At 45.4% G+C, this 26,023-nt stretch overlaps 1 protein-coding gene across 1 annotated transcript in view; it reads left to right on the forward strand.

The window, feature by feature from the left end:
- LOC306774178 (uncharacterized protein) overlaps positions 1-26,023 on the forward strand; it is a gene marked incomplete at its 5' end in the record, with an annotated part of 644,048 nt that overhangs the window by 474,665 nt on the left and 143,360 nt on the right. Inside the window, 2 exons of the mRNA XM_079264158.1 lie at positions 907-960; positions 3,619-3,687. Coding sequence (XP_079120284.1) covers positions 907-960; positions 3,619-3,687 — 123 coding nt within the window. The remainder of the gene's footprint in view (positions 1-906; positions 961-3,618; positions 3,688-26,023) is intronic.

The raw sequence follows: 26,023 nt of genomic DNA on the forward strand, positions 1-26,023 counted from the left end.
CCCCTTAGACTGATAAATTAGCATCTTCAGCGCTACATTTAGCATTGTTCAGGCTGTGTGAAGAAAAAGTGGCTGTCAACAAGTCCAGCGACTGTTTCCAGCGTTGTGTCACGAAAGCAGTGGAGATGTGGTGTGGACCCAATTGCAGAGATGAGGGAAGCCGGTATGCAGAACTCAGACAGATTTATTTTCCTCAGAGGAACCCAGGGAACTCAGAACAGACAGACTAAACTAAGGTACAAAATGATCCAGCAAACAATGAGTGAACATGAGTGGTATAAATACACAGGAAAAACCGAACGAGAAACAGGTGAAACAAATGAACTAAATGAACCCAGGTGAACCAAATCAATGAACAGGAAATCTAAGAAGCTAACCAAGAACCAAGACAGGAAAAACTACAAAATAAAACAGGAAGCCCAAAAACAAAGCACAGAAAAACCCAAATCATGACACGTTGTTGATGACATCTAGTGTGTTAGCTGCTGCTGCTGCTGCATGCGTCACAAAGCAAATCAGACAGACTGGTGCGAGACCACTTAGAGAACTAGAACCTCTAAAATGGATCGTCCGCAGAGCAACAAGGCCGGCTGTGGTTTCCTTGTTCCTGCGGTGGCGTTGCACACCAACGGACGGATGCCTCGGCCAGCTGCAGGGATCCAAGCACGAGGTTCTGAAAGCCTGGCTAACACCATGTCCTGCTTAGAAAGAACGGGTCGAACCTCTGTAGGATGTCCGAGATGTCTCTTACCCCACTAAAAACCGTTACAGCGTTGTTTGAGACGAAGTCACCAAAACTACATAAATACAAAGATTCGACGAGTTGTCGAGCTTCACGTTGAAGTATCAACGTTTACACACCTGTACTGATGTGATCCTCAGTGTTCATGCTTATTGTGGTTTCAGGGTTTGTCTGGTCCGCCTGGTGACATGGGGCCTGAAGGCATGATGGGCAAAAAGGTAAGCTCTCGGCTTCTCCCGACACAAGAAGTTCAGGCTAAACCGTGGAGCAGTCAGAACTTTTAGTATCTAAAATGATTCAATATTACCTCCACTTTTAAACAATACCAATTTAGTTCACATTTGTCCACAGAAAAATCAGCATTATGAAGATTACAAAAATGTGGCTTTTCTTACTGTATTTTCATGTGTCGCGATTCAAACCAGTCTGGCCCATTTTCACGTGTTTAATATGAATCTCAGACGTTTCATATTTGTCCTGTATATGACGAACAGGCAGCTCTGGACTGATCCCTCATCTCCACGTCTTCCTGCTACTATCTACCTGCTGTCCTCACTGCAGCACCTCCACCTCAGCTGCATCCCAAACGTCTTCCTGGCTTTATTCCAGCCATAGAGGATCATTATTTTCCTGCTTTTCTCATCACTTGTTGATCTTTGGCTGCTCCTGATTGGACGTTACCGTCAGTTTAAGCTCTCTGATTGGTGGAAAGTCTGACAGGAAGTGTCTTCATCATCATGTCCAGGTGAAAATAGAGGTCTCTTAGCAACATGGTGGTGATGGTGATGAAGATGTGATAAATAATGGTGGATTTACCATCTAGAGTCTCTGAATAAACACTACATCTGGATTGTAGACCTCCTGGACGGATAGAAACGCTGGAAAACCTCCGTAGACCAGCTGGAGGGTCACATGACCATCACAGTGATGGTGCTTCAGCATCTAGTGGCGTTTTAAGGGTTAAATGAGGCCCATGGTGATTTTTATGTCAATAGAATATTTTTCATTCTAAATTTTGGACTGAATTGTTTTAATTCTTATTGGTTGAAGTGGATCTGTGTCAGGCCGTGACCTGCTTGTTGTGCTGTAAAAAGGCTGAAATGTTTGGAATTGGCTGCGAGGAAGAACTGACCTTTAGCTGCACATGACCTCCATCCGAAGCCTTTGCAGGCCGCCACCTGCACCGACCTCCAGAAATATACTTCAGTTCTAACAAATCTTTTCAACAACAATTTCCTGTGCTCAGATGAAAGTGAAACAAAAGGAAAGGAGTACCAGCTGACTCCTAAACACACCAGGATTTCTCTATTTTACCCAGAGATCTGTTGTTAAGGGTTCCCACGCACATCTGTGCAGAGTAAGACTCCGAACAGGTGTAACAATCAGCTGACACGTCTCTGCTGTAACGCGGCAGGCAGCCAATCAGCTGACACGTCTCTGTTGTAACGTGGCTGGCAGCCAATCAGCTGACACGTCTCTGTTGTAACGTGGCTGGCAGCCAATCAGCTGACACGTCTCTGTTGTAACGCGGCTGGCAGCCAATCAGCTGACACGTCTCTGCTGTAACGCGGCTGGCAGCCAATCAGCTGACACGTCTCTGCTGTAACGCGGCTGGCAGCCAATCAGCTGACACGTCTCTGTTGTAACGCGGCTGGCAGCCAATCAGCTGACACGTCTCTGTTGTAACGCGGCTGGCAGCCAATCAGCTGACACGTCTCTGCTGTGGCTGGCAGCCAATCAGCTGACACGTCTCTGCTGTAACGCGGCTGGCAGCCAATCAGCTGACACGTCTCTGTTGTAACGCGGCTGGCAGCCAATCAGCTGACACGTCTCTGCTGTAACGCGGCTGGCAGCCAATCAGCTGACACGTCTCTGCTGTAACGCGGCTGGCAGCCAATCAGCTGACACGTCTCTGTTGTAACGCGGCTGTTTGTACGTCCTGCCGGTGAAACCTGGACGTGAGGGGAACCTTCCCTTGCAGCCAACTGGAATGAATGAAATGCAACGTGCGTGGCTTTTACCTGCAGTGGATTACGGAGCATAAAGCATCGTCCATGCCACTCATCCAACCACACAAAGACATGAAGGGATGGGTACCTGCGGAGACTCTGAATGAAACGGTTGCAGCATATGAGGAATGCAGCATCCTTTAGCAGAGTTCACCTCTGATCCTGAGATTTCTGACATGCAGGCTGATATTTAAACTGCGTTTGGATTAAATCTGTTCCACATAAATGTCAAGGATCTCCACCGATTGCACGACTGTACATTTACACACTTATTTGTGAGTTCCAATCCACTGCAACGGTGACATTTGAAGCCCCTCTGAAGTAGCTCATCTGTTATAAACTAGTCAGTTTATGTGTCTGTTAGCATCCTCTCCGGTGTTATACCTGCCAATTCTTCCATGAGCTCACACTCCCGGCCAAGTGTTTGCCTCCTAATTATTTTAGAGGAATGCTCATAGTAATGGTTTGGCTGTCGTCCTATATCACCTGAATAACAGACTAATGTCTTTAAGCTTTGTCCTAACTTGCTTGAAAAGGCAGAAGAAAGGGGGGGGGCGGGGGGGGGGGGGGTAAAGTGCTGGTATGCAACCGCTAGCGTTTCCACGCCTCTTTCACGCCTCTCATGTGCCCTCCTGCTGAACACCGATGTGATTTACAGCTTCTGAAAGTAGAAACAAAAGCATTTTCCACCAGTTTTAACTGCAGGAATCCTCTGTAAACCCGGCCAGGTATGAGAGGACGCAAAAGCACTTTATCGCAGTTTATGGTCGCATGGAGGGAATTTTCTTTGCTTGTTATTATCATCAGGCTGTCATGGCTGCACATGGAGATGATTATGTCTTTGTCTGTCCCTGCCTGTGTTTATAGGGGGAAAGGGGACTTCCTGGACCAACTGGAATCCAAGGGGAAACGGGGATCGGCCTTCCGGGACCGAAGGTAAAGGGGTTTGAAAGTGATGCTTCCATGTTGCCATGGTGCGACGGCAGTTGGTAAAACAGACAACTGGTTCACCGTCAACGAGACAATCCGTCCGTCTGTCCGCCATATTTATATCAACTTCATCTGCTGCTTTACTTCCTGCTTCACTGTGTTCCTGCAGGCCAACGGCCAATCACTGCCGAGTCCCCGCCCACTCCCTCCCTCACTGGGAGTACCCCCACTATCACACACACACACTTCTAGAGACAATTTAGCGTAACCAGTAAACCTACCATCTAGTCTCTGGGAGGAAGCCAGAGAACTCAGAAAGAACTCGGAGACAACTCGGAGAGAACTCAGAGAGAACTCATTGAGAACTCGGAGAGAACTCATTGACAACATGGACAGAACTCGGAGAGAAGTCATTGAGAACTCATTGAGAACTCGGAGAGAACTCAGAGTGAACTCGGAGAGAACTCATTGAGAACTCGGAGAGAACTCGGAGAGGACTCAGAGAGAACTCAGAGAGAACTCATTGAGAACTCGGAGAGAACTCAGAGAGAACTCAGAGAGAACTCAGAGAGAACTCATTGAGAACTCAGAAAGAACTCGGAGAGAACTCGGAGAGAAGTCGGAGAGAAGTCGGAGAGAACTCATTGAGAACTCAAAAAGAACTCGGAGAGAACTAATTGAGAACTCATTGAGAACTCGGACAGAACTCAGAGAGAACTCATTAAGAACTCGGAGAGAGACCGGAGAGAACTCGGAGAGAACTCAGAGAGAACTCATTAAGAACTCGGAGAGAACCCGGAGAGAACTCGGAGAGTACTCAGAGAGAACTCATTGAGAACTCAGAGAGAACCCAGAGAAAAACTCATTGACAACTCATTGAGAACTCATTGAGAACTCAGAGAGAACTCGGAGAGAACTCATTGAGAACTCATTGAAAAGTCGGAGAGAACTCATTGAGAACTCGGAGAGAACTCGGAGAGGACTCAGAGAGAACTCAGAGAGAACTCATTGAGAACTCGGAGAGAACTCATTGAGAACTCGGAGAGAACTCAGAGTGAACTCATTGACAACATGGACAGAACTCGGAGAGAAGTCATTGAGAACTCATTGAGAACTCGGAGAGAACTCAGAGTGAACTCGGAGAGAACTCATTGAGAACTTGGAGAGAACCCGGAGAGAACTCATTGACAACTCATTGAGAACTCATTGACAACATGGACAGAACTCGGAGAGTACTCGGAGAGAAGTCATTGAGAACTCATTGAGAACTCATTGAGAACTCGGAGAGTACTCAGAGAGAACTCATTGAGAACTCATTGAGAACTCGGAGAGAACCTGGAGAGAACTCAGGGAGAACTCGGAGAGAACCTGGAGAGAACTCAGGGAGAACTCGGAGAGAACTCATTGAGAAATTGGAGAGAACTCATTGAGAACTCAGAGAGAACCCGGAGAGAACTCAGGGAGAACTCGGAGAGGAGTCAGAGAGAACTCAGAGAGAACTCATTGAGAACTCGGAGAGAACCCGGAGAGAACTCATTGAGAACTTGGAGAGAACTCGGAGAGAACCCCGAGAGAACTCAGAGAGAAGTCATTGAGAACTCAGAGAGAACTCAGAGAGAAGTCATTGAGAACTCAGAGAGAACTCAGAGAGAACTCAGAGAGAACTCGGAGAGAACTCGGAGAGAACCCGGAGAGAACCCGGAGAGAACTCATTAACAACTCATTGAGAACTCATTGACAACACGGAGAGAACTCGGAGAGTACTCGGAGAATACTCGGAGAGAACTCATTGAGAACTCATTGAGAATTCAGAGAGAACTCGGAGAGAACTCATTGAGAACTCAGAGAGAAACTGGAGAGAACCCGGAGAGAACTCAGAGAGAACTCGGAGAGGACTAAGAGAGAACTCAGAGAAAAATCATTGAGAACTCGGAGAGAACCCGGAGAGAACTCAGGGAAAACTCGGAGAGAACTCATTGAGAACTCAGAGAGAACCTGGAGAGAACCTGGAGAGAACTGAGAGAGAACTCGGAGAGAACTCGGAGAGTACTCAGAGAGAACTCATTGAGAACTCATTGAGAACTCGGAGAAAACTCATTGAGAACTCAGAGAGAACCCAGAGAAAACTCATTGACAACTCAATGAGAACTCATTGAGAACTCAGAGAAAACTCGGAGAGAACTCATTGAGGACTAAGAGAGAACTCAGAGAAAAATAATTGAGAACTCATTGAGAACTCATTGAGAACTCGGAGAGAACCCGGAAAGTACTTGGAGAGAACTCGGAGAGGACTAAGAGAGAACTCAGATAAAAATCATTGAGAACTCGGAGAGAACACAGAGAGAACACAGAGAGAAGTCATTGAGAACTCATTGAGAACTCATTGAGAACTTGGAGAGAATCCGGAGAGAACCCGGAGAGAATTCAGTGAGAACTCGGAGAGAACCTGGAGAGAACCTGGAGAGAACTGAGAGAGAACTCGGAGAGAACTCGGAGAGTACTCAGAGAGAACTCATTGAGAACTCATTGAGAACTCATTGAGAACTCGGAGAAAACTCATTGAGAACTCAGAGAGAACCCAGAGAAAACTCGGAGAGAACTCATTGAGGACTCAGAGAAAACTCGGAGAGAACTCATTGAGGACTAAGAGAGAACTCAGAGAAAAATAATTGAGAACTCATTGAGAACTCGGAGAGAACCCGGAAAGTACTTGGAGAGAACTCATTGAGAACTCAGAGAGAACTCATTGAGAACTCAGAGAGAAACTGGAGAGGACTAAGAGAGAACTCAGATAAAAATCATTGAGAACTCGGAGAGAACACAGAGAGAACACAGAGAGAAGTCATTGAGAACTCAGAAAGAACTCATTGAGAACTCAGAGAGAACCCAGAGAAAAACTCATTGACAACTCACTGAGAACTCATTGAGAACTCAGAGAGAAGTCATTGAGAACTCATTGAGAACTCATTGAGAACTCGGAGAGAACCCGGAGAGAACCCGGAGAGAATTCAGGGAGAACTCGGAGAGAACTCGGAGAGTACTCAGAGAGAACTCATTGAGAACTCAGAGAGAACCCAGAGAGAAACTCATTGACAACTCATTGAGAACTCAGAGAGAACTCGGAGAGAACTCATTGAGAACTCAGAGAGAACTCATTGAGAACTCGGAGAGAACTCATTGAGAACTCATTGAGAACTCAGAGAGAAACTGGAGAGAACCCGGAGAGAACTCAGAGAGAACCCAGGGAAAACTCATTGACAACTGATTGAGAACTCATTGAGAACTCGGAGAGAAACTGGAGAGAACCAAGAGAGAACTCGGAGAAAACTCATTGACAACTCATTGAGAACTCGGAGAGAACTCATTGAGAACTCGGAGAGAACTCATTGAGAACTCAGAGAGAACCCAGGGAAAAGTCATTGACAACTGATTGAGAACTCATTGAGTACTCGGAGAGAACCTGGAGAGAACCAAGAGAGTTCCCGGAGAGAACTCATTGAGAACTCGGAGAGAACTCGGAGAGAACTCATTGAGAACTCAGAGAGAAATCGGAGAGAACTCATTGAGACCTAAGAGAGAGAACCCATTGAAAACTCGGGAGAGAACTCATTGAGAGCTCAGAGAGAACTCGGAGAGGAGTCAGAGATAATTCAGAGAGAACTCATTGAGAACTCGGAGAGAACTCGGAGAGAATTCATTGAGAACTCAGAGAGAAATCGGAGAGAACTCATTGAGAACTCGGAGAGAACCCGGAGAGAACTCGGAGAGAACTCATTGAGAACTCGGAGAGAACTCATGGAGAGCTCAGAGAGAAATTGGAGAGAACTCATTGAGAACTCAGAGAGAACTCAGAGAGAACTCAGAGAGAACTCATTGAAAACTCGAGAGAGAACTCATTGAGAACTCATTGAGAACCCGGAGAGAACTCAGAGAGGACTCGGAGAAAACTCATTGAGAACTCGGAGAGTACCCGGAGGGAACTCATTGAAAACTTTGTGAGAACTCATTGAGAACTCATTGAGAACTCAGAGAGAACCCGGAGAGAACTCATTGAGAACTCAGAGAGAAGTCATTGAGAACTCATTGAGAACTCATTGAGAACTCGGAGAGAACCCGGAGAGAACCCGGAGAGAATTCAGGGAGAACTCGGAGAGAACTCAGAGAGAACTCATTGAGAACTCAGAGAGAACCCAGAGAGAAACTCATTGACAACTCATTGAGAACTCAGAGAGAACTCGGAGAGAACTCATTGAGAACTCAGAGAGAACTCATTGAGAACTCGGAGAGAACTCATTGAGAACTCATTGAGAACTCAGAGAGAAACTGGAGAGAACCCGGAGAGAACTCAGAGAGAACCCAGGGAAAACTCATTGACAACTGATTGAGAACTCATTGAGAACTCGGAGAGAAACTGGAGAGAACCAAGAGAGAACTCGGAGAAAACTCATTGACAACTCATTGAGAACTCGGAGAGAACTCATTGAGAACTCGGAGAGAACTCATTGAGAACTCGGAGAGAACTCATTGAGAACTCAGAGAGAACCCAGGGAAAAGTCATTGACAACTGATTGAGAACTCATTGAGTACTCGGAGAGAACCTGGAGAGAACCAAGAGAGTTCCCGGAGAGAACTCATTGAGAACTCGGAGAGAACTCGGAGAGAACTCATTGAGAACTCAGAGAGAAATCGGAGAGAACTCATTGAGACCTAAGAGAGAGAACCCATTGAAAACTCGGGAGAGAACTCATTGAGAGCTCAGAGAGAACTCGGAGAGGAGTCAGAGATAATTCAGAGAGAACTCATTGAGAACTCGGAGAGAACTCGGAGAGAATTCATTGAGAACTCAGAGAGAAATCGGAGAGAACTCATTGAGAACTCGGAGAGAACCCGGAGAGAACTCGGAGAGAACTCATTGAGAACTCGGAGAGAACTCATGGAGAGCTCAGAGAGAAATTGGAGAGAACTCATTGAGAACTCAGAGAGAACTCAGAGAGAACTCAGAGAGAACTCATTGAAAACTCGAGAGAGAACTCATTGAGAACTCGGAGAGAACTCGGAGAGGACTCAGAGAGAATTCAGAGAGAACTCATTGAGAACTCGGAGAGAAACTGTAGAGAACTCGGAGAGTACTCGGAGAGTACTCGGAGAGTACTCGGAGAGAACTCGTAGAGAACTCATTGAGAACTCAGAGAGTTCATTGAGAATTCAGAAAGAAACTGGAGAGAACCCGGAGAGAACTCGGAGAGAACTCATTGAGAACTAAGAGAGAAACTGGAGAGAACCCGGAGAGAACTCAGAGAGAACTCGGAGAGAACTCAGAGAGAACTCGGAGAAAACTCATTGAGAACTCGGAGAGAACTCAGAGAGAAGTCATTGAGAACTCATTGAAAACTCAGAGAGAACTCAGAGAAAAATAATTGAGAACTCGGAGAGAACTCAGAGAGAAGTCATTGAGAACTCATTGAAAACTCAGAGAGAACTCAGAGAAAAATCATTGAGAACTCGGAGAAAACTCATTGAGAACTCAGAGAGAACCCAGAGAAAAACTCATTGACAACTGATTGAGAACTCATTGAGTACTCGGAGAGAACCTGGAGAGAACCAAGAGAGTTCCCGGAGAGAACTCATTGAGAACTCGGACAGAACTCGGACAGAACTCAGAGAGAACTCATTGAGAACTCATTGAGAACTCATTGAGAACTCGGACAGAACTCATTGAGAACTCAGAGAGAAATCATTGAAAACTCATTGGAACTCATTGAGAACTCATTGAGAACTCGGAGAGTACTCGGAGAGAACTCATTGAGAACTCAGAGAGAAATCGGACAGAACTCGGAGAGAACCCGGAGAGAACTCGGAGAGAACTCATTGAGAACTCGGAGAGAACTCGTGGAGAGCTCAGAGAGAAATTGGAGAGAACTCATTGAGAACTCAGAGAGAACTCATTGAAAACTCGAGAGAGAACTCATTGAGAACTCAGAGAGAACTCATTGAGAACTCAGAGAGAAACTGGAGAGAACCCGGAGAGAACTCAGAGAGGACTCAGAGAAAACTCATTGAGAACTCGGAGAGTACCCGGAGGGAACTCATTGAAAACTTTGAGAGAACTCATTGAGAACTCAGAAAGAACTCGGAGAGGACTAAGAGAGAACTCAGAGAAAAATAATTGAGAACTCGGAGAGAACTCAGAGAGAACTCGGAGAGAACTCATTGAGAACTCGGAGAGAACTCATTGAGAACTCAGAGAGAAACTGGAGAGAACCCGGAGAGAACTCAGAGAGAACTCGGAGAGAACTCATTGAGAACTCAGAAAGAACTCGGAGAGGACTAAGAGAGAACTCAGATAAAAATCATTGAGAACTCGGAGAGAACACAGAGAGAACACAGAGAGAAGGCATTGAGAACTCATTGAGAACTCATTGAGAACTTGGAGAGAATCCGGAGAGAACCCGGAGAGAATTCAGAGAGAACTCATTGAGAACTCAGAGAGAACCCAGAGAAAAACTCATTGACAACTCACTGAGAACTCATTGAGAACTCAGAGAGAAGTCATTGAGAACTCATTGAGAACTCATTGAGAACTCGGAGAGAACCCGGAGAGAACCCGGAGAGAATTCAGGGAGAACTCGGAGAGAACTCGGAGAGTACTCAGAGAGAACTCATTGAGAACTCAGAGAGAACCCAGAGAGAAACTCATTGACAACTCATTGAGAACTCAGAGAGAACTCATTGAGAACTCGGAGAGAACTCATTGAGAATTCATTGAGAACTCAGAGAGAAACTGGAGAGAACCCAGAGAAAACTCATTGAGAACTCATTGAGAACTCGGAGAGAACTCAATGAGAACTCAGAGAGAACTCGGAGAGAACTCATTGAGAACTCAGAGAGAACTCATTGAGAACTCGGAGAGAACTCATTGAGAACTCGGAGAGAACTCATTGAGAACTCAGAGAGAACCCAGGGAAAAGTCATTGACAACTGATTGAGAACTCATTGAGAACTCGGAGAGAAACTGGAGAGAACCAAGAGAGAACTCGGAGAAAACTTATTGAGAACTCAGAGTGAACCCAGAGAAAACTCATTGACAACTCATTGAGAACTCATTGAGAACTCGGAGAGTACTCGGAGAGAACTCATTGAGAACTCGGAGAGAACTCATTGAGAACTCATTGACAACTCATTGACAACTCATTGACAACTCATTGAGAACTCATTGAGAACTCGGTGAGAACTCGGAGAGAATTCAGAGAGAACTCATTGAGAACTCGGAGAGAACTCGGAGAGAACTCAGAGAGTACTCATTGAGAACTCAGAAAGAACTCGGAGAGAACTCATTGAGAACTCAGAGAGAACTCATTGAGAACTCGGAGAGAACTCATTGAGAACTCGGAGAGAACTCAGAGAGAAACTGGAGAGAACCCGGAGAGAACTCAGAGAGAACCCAGGGAAAACTCATTGACAAGTGATTGAGAACTCATTGAGAACTCGGAGAGAAACTGGAGAGAACCAAGAGAGAACTCGGAGAAAACTCATTGAGAACTCAGAGAGAACCCAGAGAAAACTCATTGACAACTCATTGAGAACTCATTGAGAACTCGGAGAGTACTCGGAGAGAACTCATTGAGAACTCATTGAGAACTCATTGAGAACTTGGAGAGAACCCGGAGAGGATTCAGGGAGAACTCGGAGAGAACTCAGAGAGAACTCATTGAGAACTCAGAGAGAACCCAGAGAAAAACTCATTGACAACTCACTGAGAACTCATTGAGAACTCGGAGAGAACTCGGAGAGAACTCGGAGAGTACTTGGAGAGAACTCAGAGAGAACTCGGAGAGAACTCATTGAGAACTCGGAGAGAACTCATTGAGAACTCGGAGAAAACTCATTGAGAACTCAGAGAGAACCCGGAGGAAACTCATTGACAACTGATTGAGAACTCGGAGAGAAACTGGAGAGAACTCATTGAGAACTCGGAGAAACCTCATTGAGAACTCGGAGAGTTCCCGGAGAGAACTAGGACAGAACTCGGAAAGAACTCAGAGAGAACTCATTGAGAACTCATTAAGAACTCGGAGAGAACTCAATGAGAACTCAGAGAGAAACTGGAGAGAACACGGAGAGAACTCGGAGAAAACTCATTGAGAACTCAGAGAGAACCCAGAGAAAACTCATTGACAACTCATTGAGAACTCATTGAGAACTCGGAGAGTACTCGGAGAGAACTCATTGAGAACTCATTGAGAACTCGGAGAGAACTCGGAGAGAACTCGGAGAGAACTCATTGAGAACTCAGAAAGAACTCATTGAGAACTCGGAGAGAACTCATTGAGAACTCGGAGAGAACTCATTGAGAACTCAGAGAGAACCCAGGGAAAAGTCATTGACAACTGATTGAGAACTCATTGAGAACTCGGAGAGAACCTGGAGAGAACCAAGAGAGTTCCCGGAGAGAACTCATTGAGAACTCGGACAGAACTCGGACAGAACTCAGAGAGAACTCATTGAGAACTCATTGAGAACTCGGAGAGAACTCATTGAGAACTCAGAGAGAAACTGGAGAGAACCCGGAGAGAACTCAGAGAGATCTCGGAGAAAACTCATTGAGAACTCATTGAAAACTCATTGAGAACTCAGAGAGAAATCATTGAAATCTCATTGGAACTCATTGAGAACTCATTGAGAACTCGGAGAGTACTCGGAGAGAACTCATTGAGAACTCAGAGAGAAATCGGAGAGAACTCATTGAGAACTCGGAGAGAACCCGGAGAGAACTCGGAGAGAACTCATTGAGAACTCGGAGAGAACTCATTGAGAACTCGGAGAGAACTCATTGAGAACTCAGAGAGAAACTGGAGAGAACCCGGAGAGAACTCAGAGAGAACTCGGAGAAAACTCATTGAGAACTCGGAGAGTACCCGGAGAGAACCTGGAGAGAACCAAGAGAGTTCCCGGAGAGAACTCATTGAGAACTCGGACAGAACTCGGACAGAACTCAGAGAGAACTCATTGAGAACTCATTGAGAACTCGGAGAGAACTCATTGAGAACTCAGAGAGAAACTGGAGAGAACCCGGAGAGAACTCAGAGAGATCTCGGAGAAAACTCATTGAGAACTCATTGAGAACTCAGAGAGAAATCATTGAAAACTCATTGGAACTCATTGAGAACTCATTGAGAACTCGGAGAGTACTCGGAGAGAACTCATTGAGAACTCAGAGAGAAATCGGAGAGAACTCATTGAGAACTCGGAGAGAACCCGGACAGAACTCGGAGAGAACTCGGAGAAAACTCATTGAGAACCTGCAGAGAACTCAGAGTGAACTCATTGAGTACTCATTGAGAACTCAGAGAGAACTAATTGAGAACTCGGAGAGAACTCGGAGAGAACCTATTGAGAACTCAGAGAGAACTCAGAGAGAACCCAGAGAGGACTCATTGAGAACTCAGAGAGAACTCGGAGAGAACTTATTGAGAACTCAGAGAGAACCCAGAGAAAACTCATTTACAACTCATTGAGAACTCATTGAGAACTCAGAAAGAACTCAGAGAGGACTAAGAGAGAACTCAGGGAGAACCCGGAGAGAACTCGGAGAGAACCCCGAGAGAACTCAGAGAGAACTCATTCAGAACTCAGAGAGAACTCATTCAGAACTCAGAAAGAACTCAGAGAGGACTAAGAGAGAACTCAGAGAGAACTCGGAGAGAACTCGGAGAGAACCCCGAGAGAACTCCGAGAGAAGTCATTGAGAACTCGGAGAGAAACCGGAGAGAACTTATTGACAACTCATTGAGAACTCATTGACAACTCGGAGAGAACCCGGAGAGAACTCAGAGAGATCTCGGAGAAAACTCATTGAGAACTCATTGAAAACTCATTGAGAACTCAGAGAGAAATCATTGAAAACTCATTGGAACTCATTGAGAACTCACTGACAACTCGGAGAGTACTCGGAGAGAACTCATTGAGAACTCAGAGAGAAACTGGAGAGAACCCGGAGAGAACTCGGAGAAAACTCATTGAGAACTCATTGAGAACTCGGAGAGAACTCATTGAGAACTCGGAGAAAACTCATTGAGAACTCGGAGAAAACTCATTGAGAACTCGGAGAGAACCCGGAGAGAACTCAGAGAGAACTCGGAGAAAACTCCTTGAGAACTCAGAGAGAACTCGGAGAAAACTCATTGACAACTGATTGAGAACTCATTGAGAACTCGGAGAGAAACTGGAGAGAACCAAGAGAGAACTCGGAGAAAACTCATTGAGAACTCAGAGAGAACCCAGAGAAAACTCATTGACAACTCATTGAGAACTCATTGAGAACTCGGAGAGTACTCGGAGAGAACTCATTGAGAACTCGGAGAGAACTCATTGAGAACTCATTGACAACTCATTGACAACTCATTGACAACTCATTGAGAACTCGGTGAGAACTCGGAGAGAATTCAGAGAGAACTCATTGAGAACTCGGAGAGAACTCGGAGAGAACTCGGAGAGAACTCAGAGAGTACTCATTGAGAACTCAGAAAGAACTCGGATACGACTCAGAGAGAACTCGGAGAGAACCCGGAAAGAACTCAGAGAGTACTCATTGAGAACTCAGAAAGAACTCGGATACGACTCAGAGAGAACTCGGAGAGAACCCGGAAAGAACTCAGAGAGAACTCATTGAGTACTCATTGAGACCTCAGAGAGAACTCAGAGAGAACCTGCAGAGAACTCAGAGTGAACTCATTGAGTACTCATTGAGAACTCAGAGAGAACTCATTGAGAACTCGGAGAGAACTCGGAGAGAACCCGGAGAGAACTCGGAGAGAACTCATTCAGAACTCAGAGAGAACTCGGAGAGAACCTATTGAGAACTCAGAGAGAACTCAGAGAGAACCCAGAGAGGACTCATTGAGAACTCAGAGAGAACTCGGAGAGAACTTATTGAGAACTCAGAGAGAACCCAGAGAAAACTCATTTACAACTCATTGAGAACTCATTGAGAACTCAGAAAGAACTCAGAGAGGACTAAGAGAGAACTCAGGGAGAACCCGGAGAGAACTCGGAGAGAACCCCGAGAGAACTCAGAGAGAACTCATTCAGAACTCAGAGAGAACTCATTCAGAACTCAGAAAGAACTCAGAGAGGACTAAGAGAGAACTCAGAGAGAACTCGGAGAGAACTCGGAGAGAACCCCGAGAGAACTCCGAGAGAAGTCATTGAGAAATCGGAGAGAAACCGGAGAGAACTTATTGACAACTCATTGAGAACTCATTGAGAACTCAGAGAGAACTCGGAGAGAACTCATTGAGAACTCATTGAGAACTCGGAGAGAACTCATTGAGAACTCGGAGAGAACTCATTGAGAACTTGGAGAGAACTCATTGAGAACTCAGAGAGAAACTGGAGAGAACCCGGAGAGAACTCAGAGAGAACTCGGAGAAAACTCATTGAGAACTCATTGACAACTCATTGACAACTCATTGAGAACTCATTGAGAACTCATTGAGGACTCGGAGAGAACTCGGAGAGAACTCAGAGAGTACTCATTGAGAACTCAGAAAGAACCCGGAAAGAACTCAGAGAGAAGTCATTGAGAACTCGGAGAGAACTCAGAGAGAACCCAGAGAAAACTCATTGACAACTCATTGAGAACTCATTGAGAACTCGGAGAGTACTCGGAGAGTACTCGGAGAGAACTCATTGAGAACTCATTGAGAACTCTGAGAACTCGGAGAGAACTCGGAGAGAACTCATTGACAACTCATTGAGAACTCATTGAGAACTCGGAGAGAACTCGGAGAGAACTCATTGAGAACTCGGAGAGAACTCATTGAGAACCCAGAGAAAACTCATTGACAACTCATTGAGAACTCATTGAGAACTCAGAGAGAACTCGGAGAGAAACTGGAGAGAACCAAGAGAGAACTCGGAGAAAACTCATTGAGAACTCAGAGAGAACCCAGAGAAAACTCATTGACAACTCATTGAGAACTCATTGAGAACTCGGAGAGAACTCGGAGAAACCTCATTGAGAACTCGGAGAGTTCCCGGAGAGAACTCGGACAGAACTCGGACAGAACTCGGAGAGAACTCATTGAGAACTCATTGAGAACTCGGAGAGAACTAATTGAGAACTCGGAGAGAACTCATTGAGAACTCAGAGAGAACCCAGGGAAAAGTCATTGACAACTGATTGAGAACTCATTGAGAACTCGGAGAGAAACTGGAGAGAACCAAGAGAGAACTCGGAGAAAACTTATTGAGAACTCAGAGTGAACCCAGAGAAAACTCATTGACAACTCATTGAGAACTCATTGAGAACTCGGAGAGTACTCGGAGAGAACTCATTGAGAACTCGGAGAGAACTCATTGAGAACTCATTGACAACTCATTGACAACTCATTGACAACTCATTGAGAACTCATTGAGAACTCGGTGAGAACTCGGAGAGAATTCAGAGAGAACTCATTGAGAACTCGGAGAGAACTCGGAGAGAACTCAGAGAGTACTCATTGAGAACTCAGAAAGAACTCGGAGAGAACTCATTGAGAACTCAGAGAGAACTCATTGAGAACTCGGAGAGAACTCATTGAGAACTCGGAGAGAACTCAGAGAGAAACTGGAGAGAACCCGGAGAGAACTCAGAGAGAACCCAGGGAAAACTCATTGACAAGTGATTGAGAACTCATTGAGAACTCGGAGAGAAACTGGAGAGAACCAAGAGAGAACTCGGAGAAAACTCATTGAGAACTCAGAGAGAACCCAGAGAAAACTCATTGACAACTCATTGAGAACTCATTGAGAACTCGGAGAGTACTCGGAGAGAACTCATTGAGAACTCATTGAGAACTCATTGAGAACTTGGAGAGAACCCGGAGAGGATTCAGGGAGAACTCGGAGAGAACTCAGAGAGAACTCATTGAGAACTCAGAGAGAACCCAGAGAAAAACTCATTGACAACTCACTGAGAACTCATTGAGAACTCGGAGAGAACTCGGAGAGAACTCGGAGAGTACTTGGAGAGAACTCAGAGAGAACTCGGAGAGAACTCATTGAGAACTCGGAGAGAACTCATTGAGAACTCGGAGAAAACTCATTGAGAACTCAGAGAGAACCCGGAGGAAACTCATTGACAACTGATTGAGAACTCATTGAGAACTCGGAGAGAAACTGGAGAGAACTCATTGAGAACTCGGAGAAACCTCATTGAGAACTCGGAGAGTTCCCGGAGAGAACTAGGACAGAACTCGGAAAGAACTCAGAGAGAACTCATTGAGAACTCATTGAGAACTCGGAGAGAACTCAATGAGAACTCAGAGAGAAACTGGAGAGAACACGGAGAGAACTCGGAGAAAACTCATTGAGAACTCAGAGAGAACCCAGAGAAAACTCATTGACAACTCATTGAGAACTCATTGAGAACTCGGAGAGTACTCGGAGAGAACTCATTGAGAACTCATTGAGAACTCGGAGAGAACTCGGAGAGAACTCGGAGAGAACTCATTGAGAACTCAGAAAGAACTCATTGAGAACTCGGAGAGAACTCATTGAGAACTCGGAGAGAACTCATTGAGAACTCAGAGAGAACCCAGGGAAAAGTCATTGACAACTGATTGAGAACTCATTGAGAACTCGGAGAGAACCTGGAGAGAACCAAGAGAGTTCCCGGAGAGAACTCATTGAGAACTCGGACAGAACTCGGACAGAACTCAGAGAGAACTCATTGAGAACTCATTGAGAACTCGGAGAGAACTCATTGAGAACTCAGAGAGAAACTGGAGAGAACCCGGAGAGAACTCAGAGAGATCTCGGAGAAAACTCATTGAGAACTCATTGAAAACTCATTGAGAACTCAGAGAGAAATCATTGAAATCTCATTGGAACTCATTGAGAACTCATTGAGAACTCGGAGAGTACTCGGAGAGAACTCATTGAGAACTCAGAGAGAAATCGGAGAGAACTCATTGAGAACTCGGAGAGAACCCGGAGAGAACTCGGAGAGAACTCATTGAGAACTCGGAGAGAACTCATTGAGAACTCGGAGAGAACTCATTGAGAACTCAGAGAGAAACTGGAGAGAACCCGGAGAGAACTCAGAGAGAACTCGGAGAAAACTCATTGAGAACTCGGAGAGTACCCGGAGAGAACCTGGAGAGAACCAAGAGAGTTCCCGGAGAGAACTCATTGAGAACTCGGACAGAACTCGGACAGAACTCGGACAGAACTCAGAGAGAACTCATTGAGAACTCATTGAGAACTCGGAGAGAACTCATTGAGAACTCAGAGAGAAACTGGAGAGAACCCGGAGAGAACTCAGAGAGATCTCGGAGAAAACTCATTGAGAACTCATTGAGAACTCAGAGAGAAATCATTGAAAACTCATTGGAACTCATTGAGAACTCATTGAGAACTCGGAGAGTACTCGGAGAGAACTCATTGAGAACTCAGAGAGAAATCGGAGAGAACTCATTGAGAACTCGGAGAGAACCCGGACAGAACTCGGAGAGAACTCGGAGAAAACTCATTGAGAACCTGCAGAGAACTCAGAGTGAACTCATTGAGTACTCATTGAGAACTCAGAGAGAACTAATTGAGAACTCGGAGAGAACTCGGAGAGAACCTGGAGAGAACTCAGAGAGAACTCATTCAGAACTCAGAGAGAACTCGGAGAGAACCTATTGAGAACTCAGAGAGAACTCATTGAGTACTCATTGAGACCTCAGAGAGAACTCAGAGAGAACCTGCAGAGAACTCAGAGTGAACTCATTGAGTACTCATTGAGAACTCAGAGAGAACTCATTGAGAACTCGGAGAGAACTCGGAGAGAACCCGGAGAGAACTCGGAGAGAACTCATTCAGAACTCAGAGAGAACTCGGAGAGAACCTATTGAGAACTCAGAGAGAACTCAGAGAGAACCCAGAGAGGACTCATTGAGAACTCAGAGAGAACTCGGAGAGAACTTATTGAGAACTCAGAGAGAACCCAGAGAAAACTCATTTACAACTCATTGAGAACTCATTGAGAACTCAGAAAGAACTCAGAGAGGACTAAGAGAGAACTCAGGGAGAACCCGGAGAGAACTCGGAGAGAACCCCGAGAGAACTCAGAGAGAACTCATTCAGAACTCAGAGAGAACTCATTCAGAACTCAGAAAGAACTCAGAGAGGACTAAGAGAGAACTCAGAGAGAACTCGGAGAGAACTCGGAGAGAACCCCGAGAGAACTCCGAGAGAAGTCATTGAGAACTCGGAGAGAAACCGGAGAGAACTTATTGACAACTCATTGAGAACTCATTGACAACTCGGAGAGAACCCGGAGAGAACTCAGAGAGATCTCGGAGAAAACTCATTGAGAACTCATTGAAAACTCATTGAGAACTCAGAGAGAAATCATTGAAAACTCATTGGAACTCATTGAGAACTCACTGACAACTCGGAGAGTACTCGGAGAGAACTCATTGAGAACTCAGAGAGAAACTGGAGAGAACCCGGAGAGAACTCGGAGAAAACTCATTGAGAACTCATTGAGAACTCGGAGAGAACTCATTGAGAACTCGGAGAAAACTCATTGAGAACTCGGAGAAAACTCATTGAGAACTCGGAGAGAACCCGGAGAGAACTCAGAGAGAACTCGGAGAAAACTCCTTGAGAACTCAGAGAGAACTCGGAGAAAACTCATTGACAACTGATTGAGAACTCATTGAGAACTCGGAGAGAAACTGGAGAGAACCAAGAGAGAACTCGGAGAAAACTCATTGAGAACTCAGAGAGAACCCAGAGAAAACTCATTGACAACTCATTGAGAACTCATTGAGAACTCGGAGAGTACTCGGAGAGAACTCATTGAGAACTCGGAGAGAACTCATTGAGAACTCATTGACAACTCATTGACAACTCATTGACAACTCATTGAGAACTCGGTGAGAACTCGGAGAGAATTCAGAGAGAACTCATTGAGAACTCGGAGAGAACTCGGAGAGAACTCGGAGAGAACTCAGAGAGTACTCATTGAGAACTCAGAAAGAACTCGGATACGACTCAGAGAGAACTCGGAGAGAACCCGGAAAGAACTCAGAGAGTACTCATTGAGAACTCAGAAAGAACTCGGATACGACTCAGAGAGAACTCGGAGAGAACCCGGAAAGAACTCAGAGAGAACTCATTGAGTACTCATTGAGACCTCAGAGAGAACTCAGAGAGAACCTGCAGAGAACTCAGAGTGAACTCATTGAGTACTCATTGAGAACTCAGAGAGAACTCATTGAGAACTCGGAGAGAACTCGGAGAGAACCCGGAGAGAACTCGGAGAGAACTCATTCAGAACTCAGAGAGAACTCGGAGAGAACCTATTGAGAACTCAGAGAGAACTCAGAGAGAACCCAGAGAGGACTCATTGAGAACTCAGAGAGAACTCGGAGAGAACTTATTGAGAACTCAGAGAGAACCCAGAGAAAACTCATTTACAACTCATTGAGAACTCATTGAGAACTCAGAAAGAACTCAGAGAGGACTAAGAGAGAACTCAGGGAGAACCCGGAGAGAACTCGGAGAGAACCCCGAGAGAACTCAGAGAGAACTCATTCAGAACTCAGAGAGAACTCATTCAGAACTCAGAAAGAACTCAGAGAGGACTAAGAGAGAACTCAGAGAGAACTCGGAGAGAACTCGGAGAGAACCCCGAGAGAACTCCGAGAGAAGTCATTGAGAAATCGGAGAGAAACCGGAGAGAACTTATTGACAACTCATTGAGAACTCATTGAGAACTCAGAGAGAACTCGGAGAGAACTCATTGAGAACTCATTGAGAACTCGGAGAGAACTCATTGAGAACTCGGAGAGAACTCATTGAGAACTTGGAGAGAACTCATTGAGAACTCAGAGAGAAACTGGAGAGAACCCGGAGAGAACTCAGAGAGAACTCGGAGAAAACTCATTGAGAACTCATTGACAACTCATTGACAACTCATTGAGAACTCATTGAGAACTCATTGAGGACTCGGAGAGAACTCGGAGAGAACTCAGAGAGTACTCATTGAGAACTCAGAAAGAACCCGGAAAGAACTCAGAGAGAAGTCATTGAGAACTCGGAGAGAACTCAGAGAGAACCCAGAGAAAACTCATTGACAACTCATTGAGAACTCATTGAGAACTCGGAGAGTACTCGGAGAGTACTCGGAGAGAACTCATTGAGAACTCATTGAGAACTCTGAGAACTCGGAGAGAACTCGGAGAGAACTCATTGACAACTCATTGAGAACTCATTGAGAACTCGGAGAGAACTCGGAGAGAACTCATTGAGAACTCGGAGAGAACTCATTGAGAACCCAGAGAAAACTCATTGACAACTCATTGAGAACTCATTGAGAACTCAGAGAGAACTCGGAGAGAAACTGGAGAGAACCAAGAGAGAACTCGGAGAAAACTCATTGAGAACTCAGAGAGAACCCAGAGAAAACTCATTGACAACTCATTGAGAACTCATTGAGAACTCGGAGAGAACTCGGAGAAACCTCATTGAGAACTCGGAGAGTTCCCGGAGGGAACTCGGACAGAACTCGGACAGAACTCGGAGAGAACTCATTGAGAACTCATTGAGAACTCGGAGAGAACTAATTGAGAACTCGGAGAGAACTCATTGAGAACTCAGAGAGAAACTGGAGAAAACCCGGAGAGAACTCAGAGAGAACTCGGAGAAAACTCATTGAGAACTCATTGACAACTCATTGACAACTCATTGACAACTCATTGAGAACTCGGAGAGAACTCATTGAGAACTCGGAGAGAACTCATTGAGAACTTGGAGAGAACTCATTGAGAACTCAGAGAGAAACTGGAGAGAACCCGGAGAGAACTCAGAGAGAACTCGGAGAAAACTCATTGAGAACTCATTGAGAACTCATTGAGGACTCGGAGAGAACTCGGAGAGAACTCAGAGAGTACTCATTGAGAACTCAGAAAAAACTCGGATACGACTCAGAGAGAACTCGGAGAGAACTCAGAGAGAACTCATTGAGTACTCATTGAGACCTCAGAGAGAACTCAGAGAGAACCTGCAAAGAACTCAGAGAGAAGTCATTGAGAACTCGGAGAGAACTCGGAGAGAACTCAGAGAGTACTCATTGAGAACTCAGAAAGAACTCGGATACGACTCAGAGAGAACTCGGAGAGAACTCAGAGAGAACTCATTGAGTACTCATTGAGACCTCAGAGAGAACTCAGAGAGAACCTGCAAAGAACTCAGAGAGTACTCATTGAGAACTCAGAAAGAACCCGGAAAGAACTCAGAGAGAACTCATTGAGTACTCATTGAGACCTCAGAGAGAACTCAGAGAGAACCTGCAAAGAACTCAGAGAGAAGTCATTGAGAACTCGGAGAGAACTCATTGAGAACTCGGAGAAAACTCATTGAGAACTCGGAGAGAACCCGGAGAGAACTCAGAGAGAACCCAGAGAAAACTCATTGACAACTCATTGAGAACTCATTGAGAACTCGGAGAGAACTCGGAGAGAACTCATTGAGAACTCGGAGAGAACTCATTGAGAACCCAGAGAAAACTCATTGACAACTCATTGAGAACTCATTGAGAACTCGGAGAGAACTCGGAAAGAACTCGGAGAGAACTCATTGAGAACTCGGAGAGAACTCATTGAGAACCCAGAGAAAACTCATTGACAACTCATTGAGAACTCATTGAGAACTCAGAGAGAACTCGGAGAGAACTCATTGAGAACTCGGAGAAAACTCATTGAGAACTCGGAGAGAACTCATTGAGAACTCGGAGAAAACTCATTGAGAACTCGGAGAGAACCCGGAGAGAACTCAGAGAGAACCCAGAGAAAACTCATTGACAACTCATTGAGAACTCATTGAGAACTCGGAGAGTACTCGGAGAGAACTCATTGAGAATTCATTGAGAACTCGGAGAGAACTCGGAGAGAACTCATTGAGAACTCGGAGAGAACTCATTGAGAACCCAGAGAAAACTCATTGACAACTCATTGAGAACTCATTGAGAACTCGGAGAGAACTCGGAGAGAACTCGGAGAGAACTCATTGAGAACTCGGAGAGAACTCATTGAGAACCCAGAGAAAACTCATTGACAACTCATTGAGAACTCATTGAGAACTCAGAGAGAACTCGGAGAGAACTCATTGAGAACTCGGAGAAAACTCATTGAGAACTCGGAGAGAACTCATTGAGAACTCGGAGAAAACTCATTGAGAACTCGGAGAGAACCCGGAGAGAACTCAGAGAGAACTCGGAGAAAACTCATTGACAACTGATTGAGAACTCATTGAGAACTCGGAGAGAAACTGGAGAGAACCAAGAGAGAACTCGGAGAAAACTCATTGAGAACTCAGAGAGAACCCAGAGAAAACTCATTGACAACTCGGAGAGTTCCCGGAGAGAACTCGGACAGAACTCGGACAGAACTCGGAGAGAACTCATTGAGAACTCATTGAGAACTCGGAGAGAACTAATGGAGAACTCGGAGAGAACTCATTGAGAACTCAGAGAGAAACTGGAGAAAACCCGGAGAGAACTCAGAGAGAACTCGGAGAAAACTCATTGAGAACTCATTGAGAACTCATTGAGAACTCATTGAGAACTCATTGAGAACTCGGTGAGAACTCGGAGAGAACTCAGAGAGAACTCAGAGAGAACTCAGAGAGAACTCATTGAGAACTCGGAGAGAACTCGGAGAGAACTCAGAGAGTACTCATTGAGAACTCAGAAAGAACTCGGATACGACTCAGAGAGAACTCGGAGAGAACCCGGAAAGAACTCAGAGAGTACTCATTGAGAACTCAGAAAGAACTCGGATACGACTCAGAGAGAACTCGGAGAGAACCCGGAAAGAACTCAGAGAGAACTCATTGAGACCTCAGAGAGAACTCAGAGAGAACCTGCAGAGAACTCAGAGTGAACTCATTGAGTACTCATTGAGAACTCAGAGAGAACTCATTGAGAACTCAGAGAGAACTAATTGAGAACTCGGAGAGAACTCGGAGAGAACTCGGAGAGAACCCGGAGAGAACTCAGAGAGAACTCATTCAGAACTCAGAGAGAACTCGGAGAGAACCTATTGAGAGCTCAGAGAGAACTCAGAGAGAACCCAGAGAGGACTCATTGAGAACTCAGAGAGAACTCGGAGAGAACTTATTGAGAACTCAGAGAGAACCCAGAGAAAACTCATTGACAACTCATTGAGAACTCATTGAGAACTCAGAAAGAACTCAGAGAGGACTAAGAGAGAACTCAGGGAGAACCCGGAGAGAACTCGGAGAGAACCCCGAGAGAACTCCGAGAGAACTCATTCAGAACTCAGAAAGAACTCAGAGAGGACTAAGAGAGAACTCAGAGAGAACTCGGAGAGAACTCGGAGAGAACCCCGAGAGAACTCCGAGAGAAGTCATTGAGAACTCGGCGAGAAACCGGAGAGAACTTATTGACAACTCATTGAGAACTCATTGACAACTCGGAGAGAACTCGGAGAGAACTCATTGAGAACTCATTGAGAACTCAGAGAGACCCCAGAGAGGACTCATTGAGAACTCGGAGAGACCCCAGAGAGGACTCATTGAGAACTCGGAGAGAACCCGGAGAGAACTAAGAGAGAACTCGGAGAGAACTAATTGAGAACTCAGAGAGAACTCTGAGAGAACCCGGAGAGAACTCAGAGAGAACCCGGAGAGAACTCAGAGAGAACCCGGAGAGAACTCAGAGAGAACCCGGAGAGAACTCAGAGAGAACTCGGAGAGAACCCAGAGAGGACTCATTGAGAACTCGGAGAGAACCCGGAGAGTACTTGGAGAGAACTCATTGAGAAGTCATTGAGAACTCACTGAGAAGTCGGAGAGAACTCGGAGAGTACTTGGAGAGAACTCAGAGAGAACTCGGAGAGAAATTATTGAGAACTCAGAGAGAACTCAGAGAGAACCCAGAGAGGACTCATTGAGAACTCGGAGAGAACTCGGAGAGAACCCGGAGAGTACTTGGAGAGAACTCATTAAGAACTCATTGAGAACTCGGAGAGAACTCATTGAGAACTCAGAAAGAAACTGGAGAGAACCCGGAGAGAACTCAGAGAGATCTCGGAGAAAACTCATTGAGAACTCATTGAAAACTCATTGAGAACTCAGAGAGAAATCATTGAAAACTCATTGGAACTCATTGAGAAATCATTGAGAACTCGGAGAGTACTCGGAGAGAACTCATTGAGAACTCAGAGAGAAATCGGAGAGAACTCATTGAGAACTCATTGAGAACTCGGAGAGAACCCGGAGAGAACTCGGAGAGAACTCATTGAGAACTCGGAGAGAACTCATTGAGAACTCAGAGAGAAACTGGAGAGAACCCGGAGAGAACTCAGAGAGAACTCGGAGAAAACTCATTGAGAACTCGGAGAGTACCCGGAGAGAACTCATTGAAAACTCAGAGAGAACTCAGAGAAAAATCATTGAGAACTCGGAGAGAAGTCATTGAGAACTCATTGAGAACTCAGAGAGAACTCGGAGAAAACTCATTGAGAACTCAGAGAGAACCCAGGGAAAACTCATTGACAACTGATTGAGAACTCATTGAGTACTCGGAGAGAACCTGGAGAGAACCAAGAGAGTTCCCGGAGAGAACTCATTGAGAACTCGGACAGAACTCGGACAGAACTCGGACAGAACTCGGACAGAACTCATTGAGAACTCATTGAGAACTCATTGAGAACTCGGAGAGAACTCATTGAGAACTCAGAGAGAAACTGGAGAGAACCCGGAGAGAACTCAGAGAGATCTCGGAGAAAACTCATTGAGAACTCAGAGAGAAATCATTGAAAACTCATTGGAACTCATTGAGAACTCATTGAGAACTCGGAGAGTACTCGGAGAGAACTCATTGAGAACTCAGAGAGAAATCGGAGAGAACTCATTGAGAACTCGGAGAGAACCCGGAGAGAACTCGGAGAGAACTCATTGAGAACTCGGAGAGAACTCATTGAGAACTCGGAGAGAACTCATTGAGAACTCAGAGAGAAACTGGAGAGAACCCGGAGAGAACTCAGAGAGAACTCGGAGAAAACTCATTGAGAACTCTGAGAGTACCCGGAGAGAACTCATTGAAAACTCAGAAAGAACTCGGAGAGGACTAAGAGAGAACTCAGAGAAAAATCATTGAGAACTCGGAGAGAACTCAGACAGAAGTCATTGAGAACTCATTGAGAACTCATTGAGAACTTGGAGAGAACCCGGAGAGGATTCAGGGTGAACTCGGAGAGAACTCAGAGAGAACTCATTGAGAACTCAGAGAGAACCCAGAGAAAAACTCATTGACAACTCACTGAGAACTCATTGAGAACTCGGA

Source organism: Telmatherina bonti (assembly GCF_933228915.1).
Source record: "Telmatherina bonti genome assembly, chromosome: 24".
NCBI classification, from domain to species: domain Eukaryota; kingdom Metazoa; phylum Chordata; class Actinopteri; order Atheriniformes; family Telmatherinidae; genus Telmatherina; species Telmatherina bonti.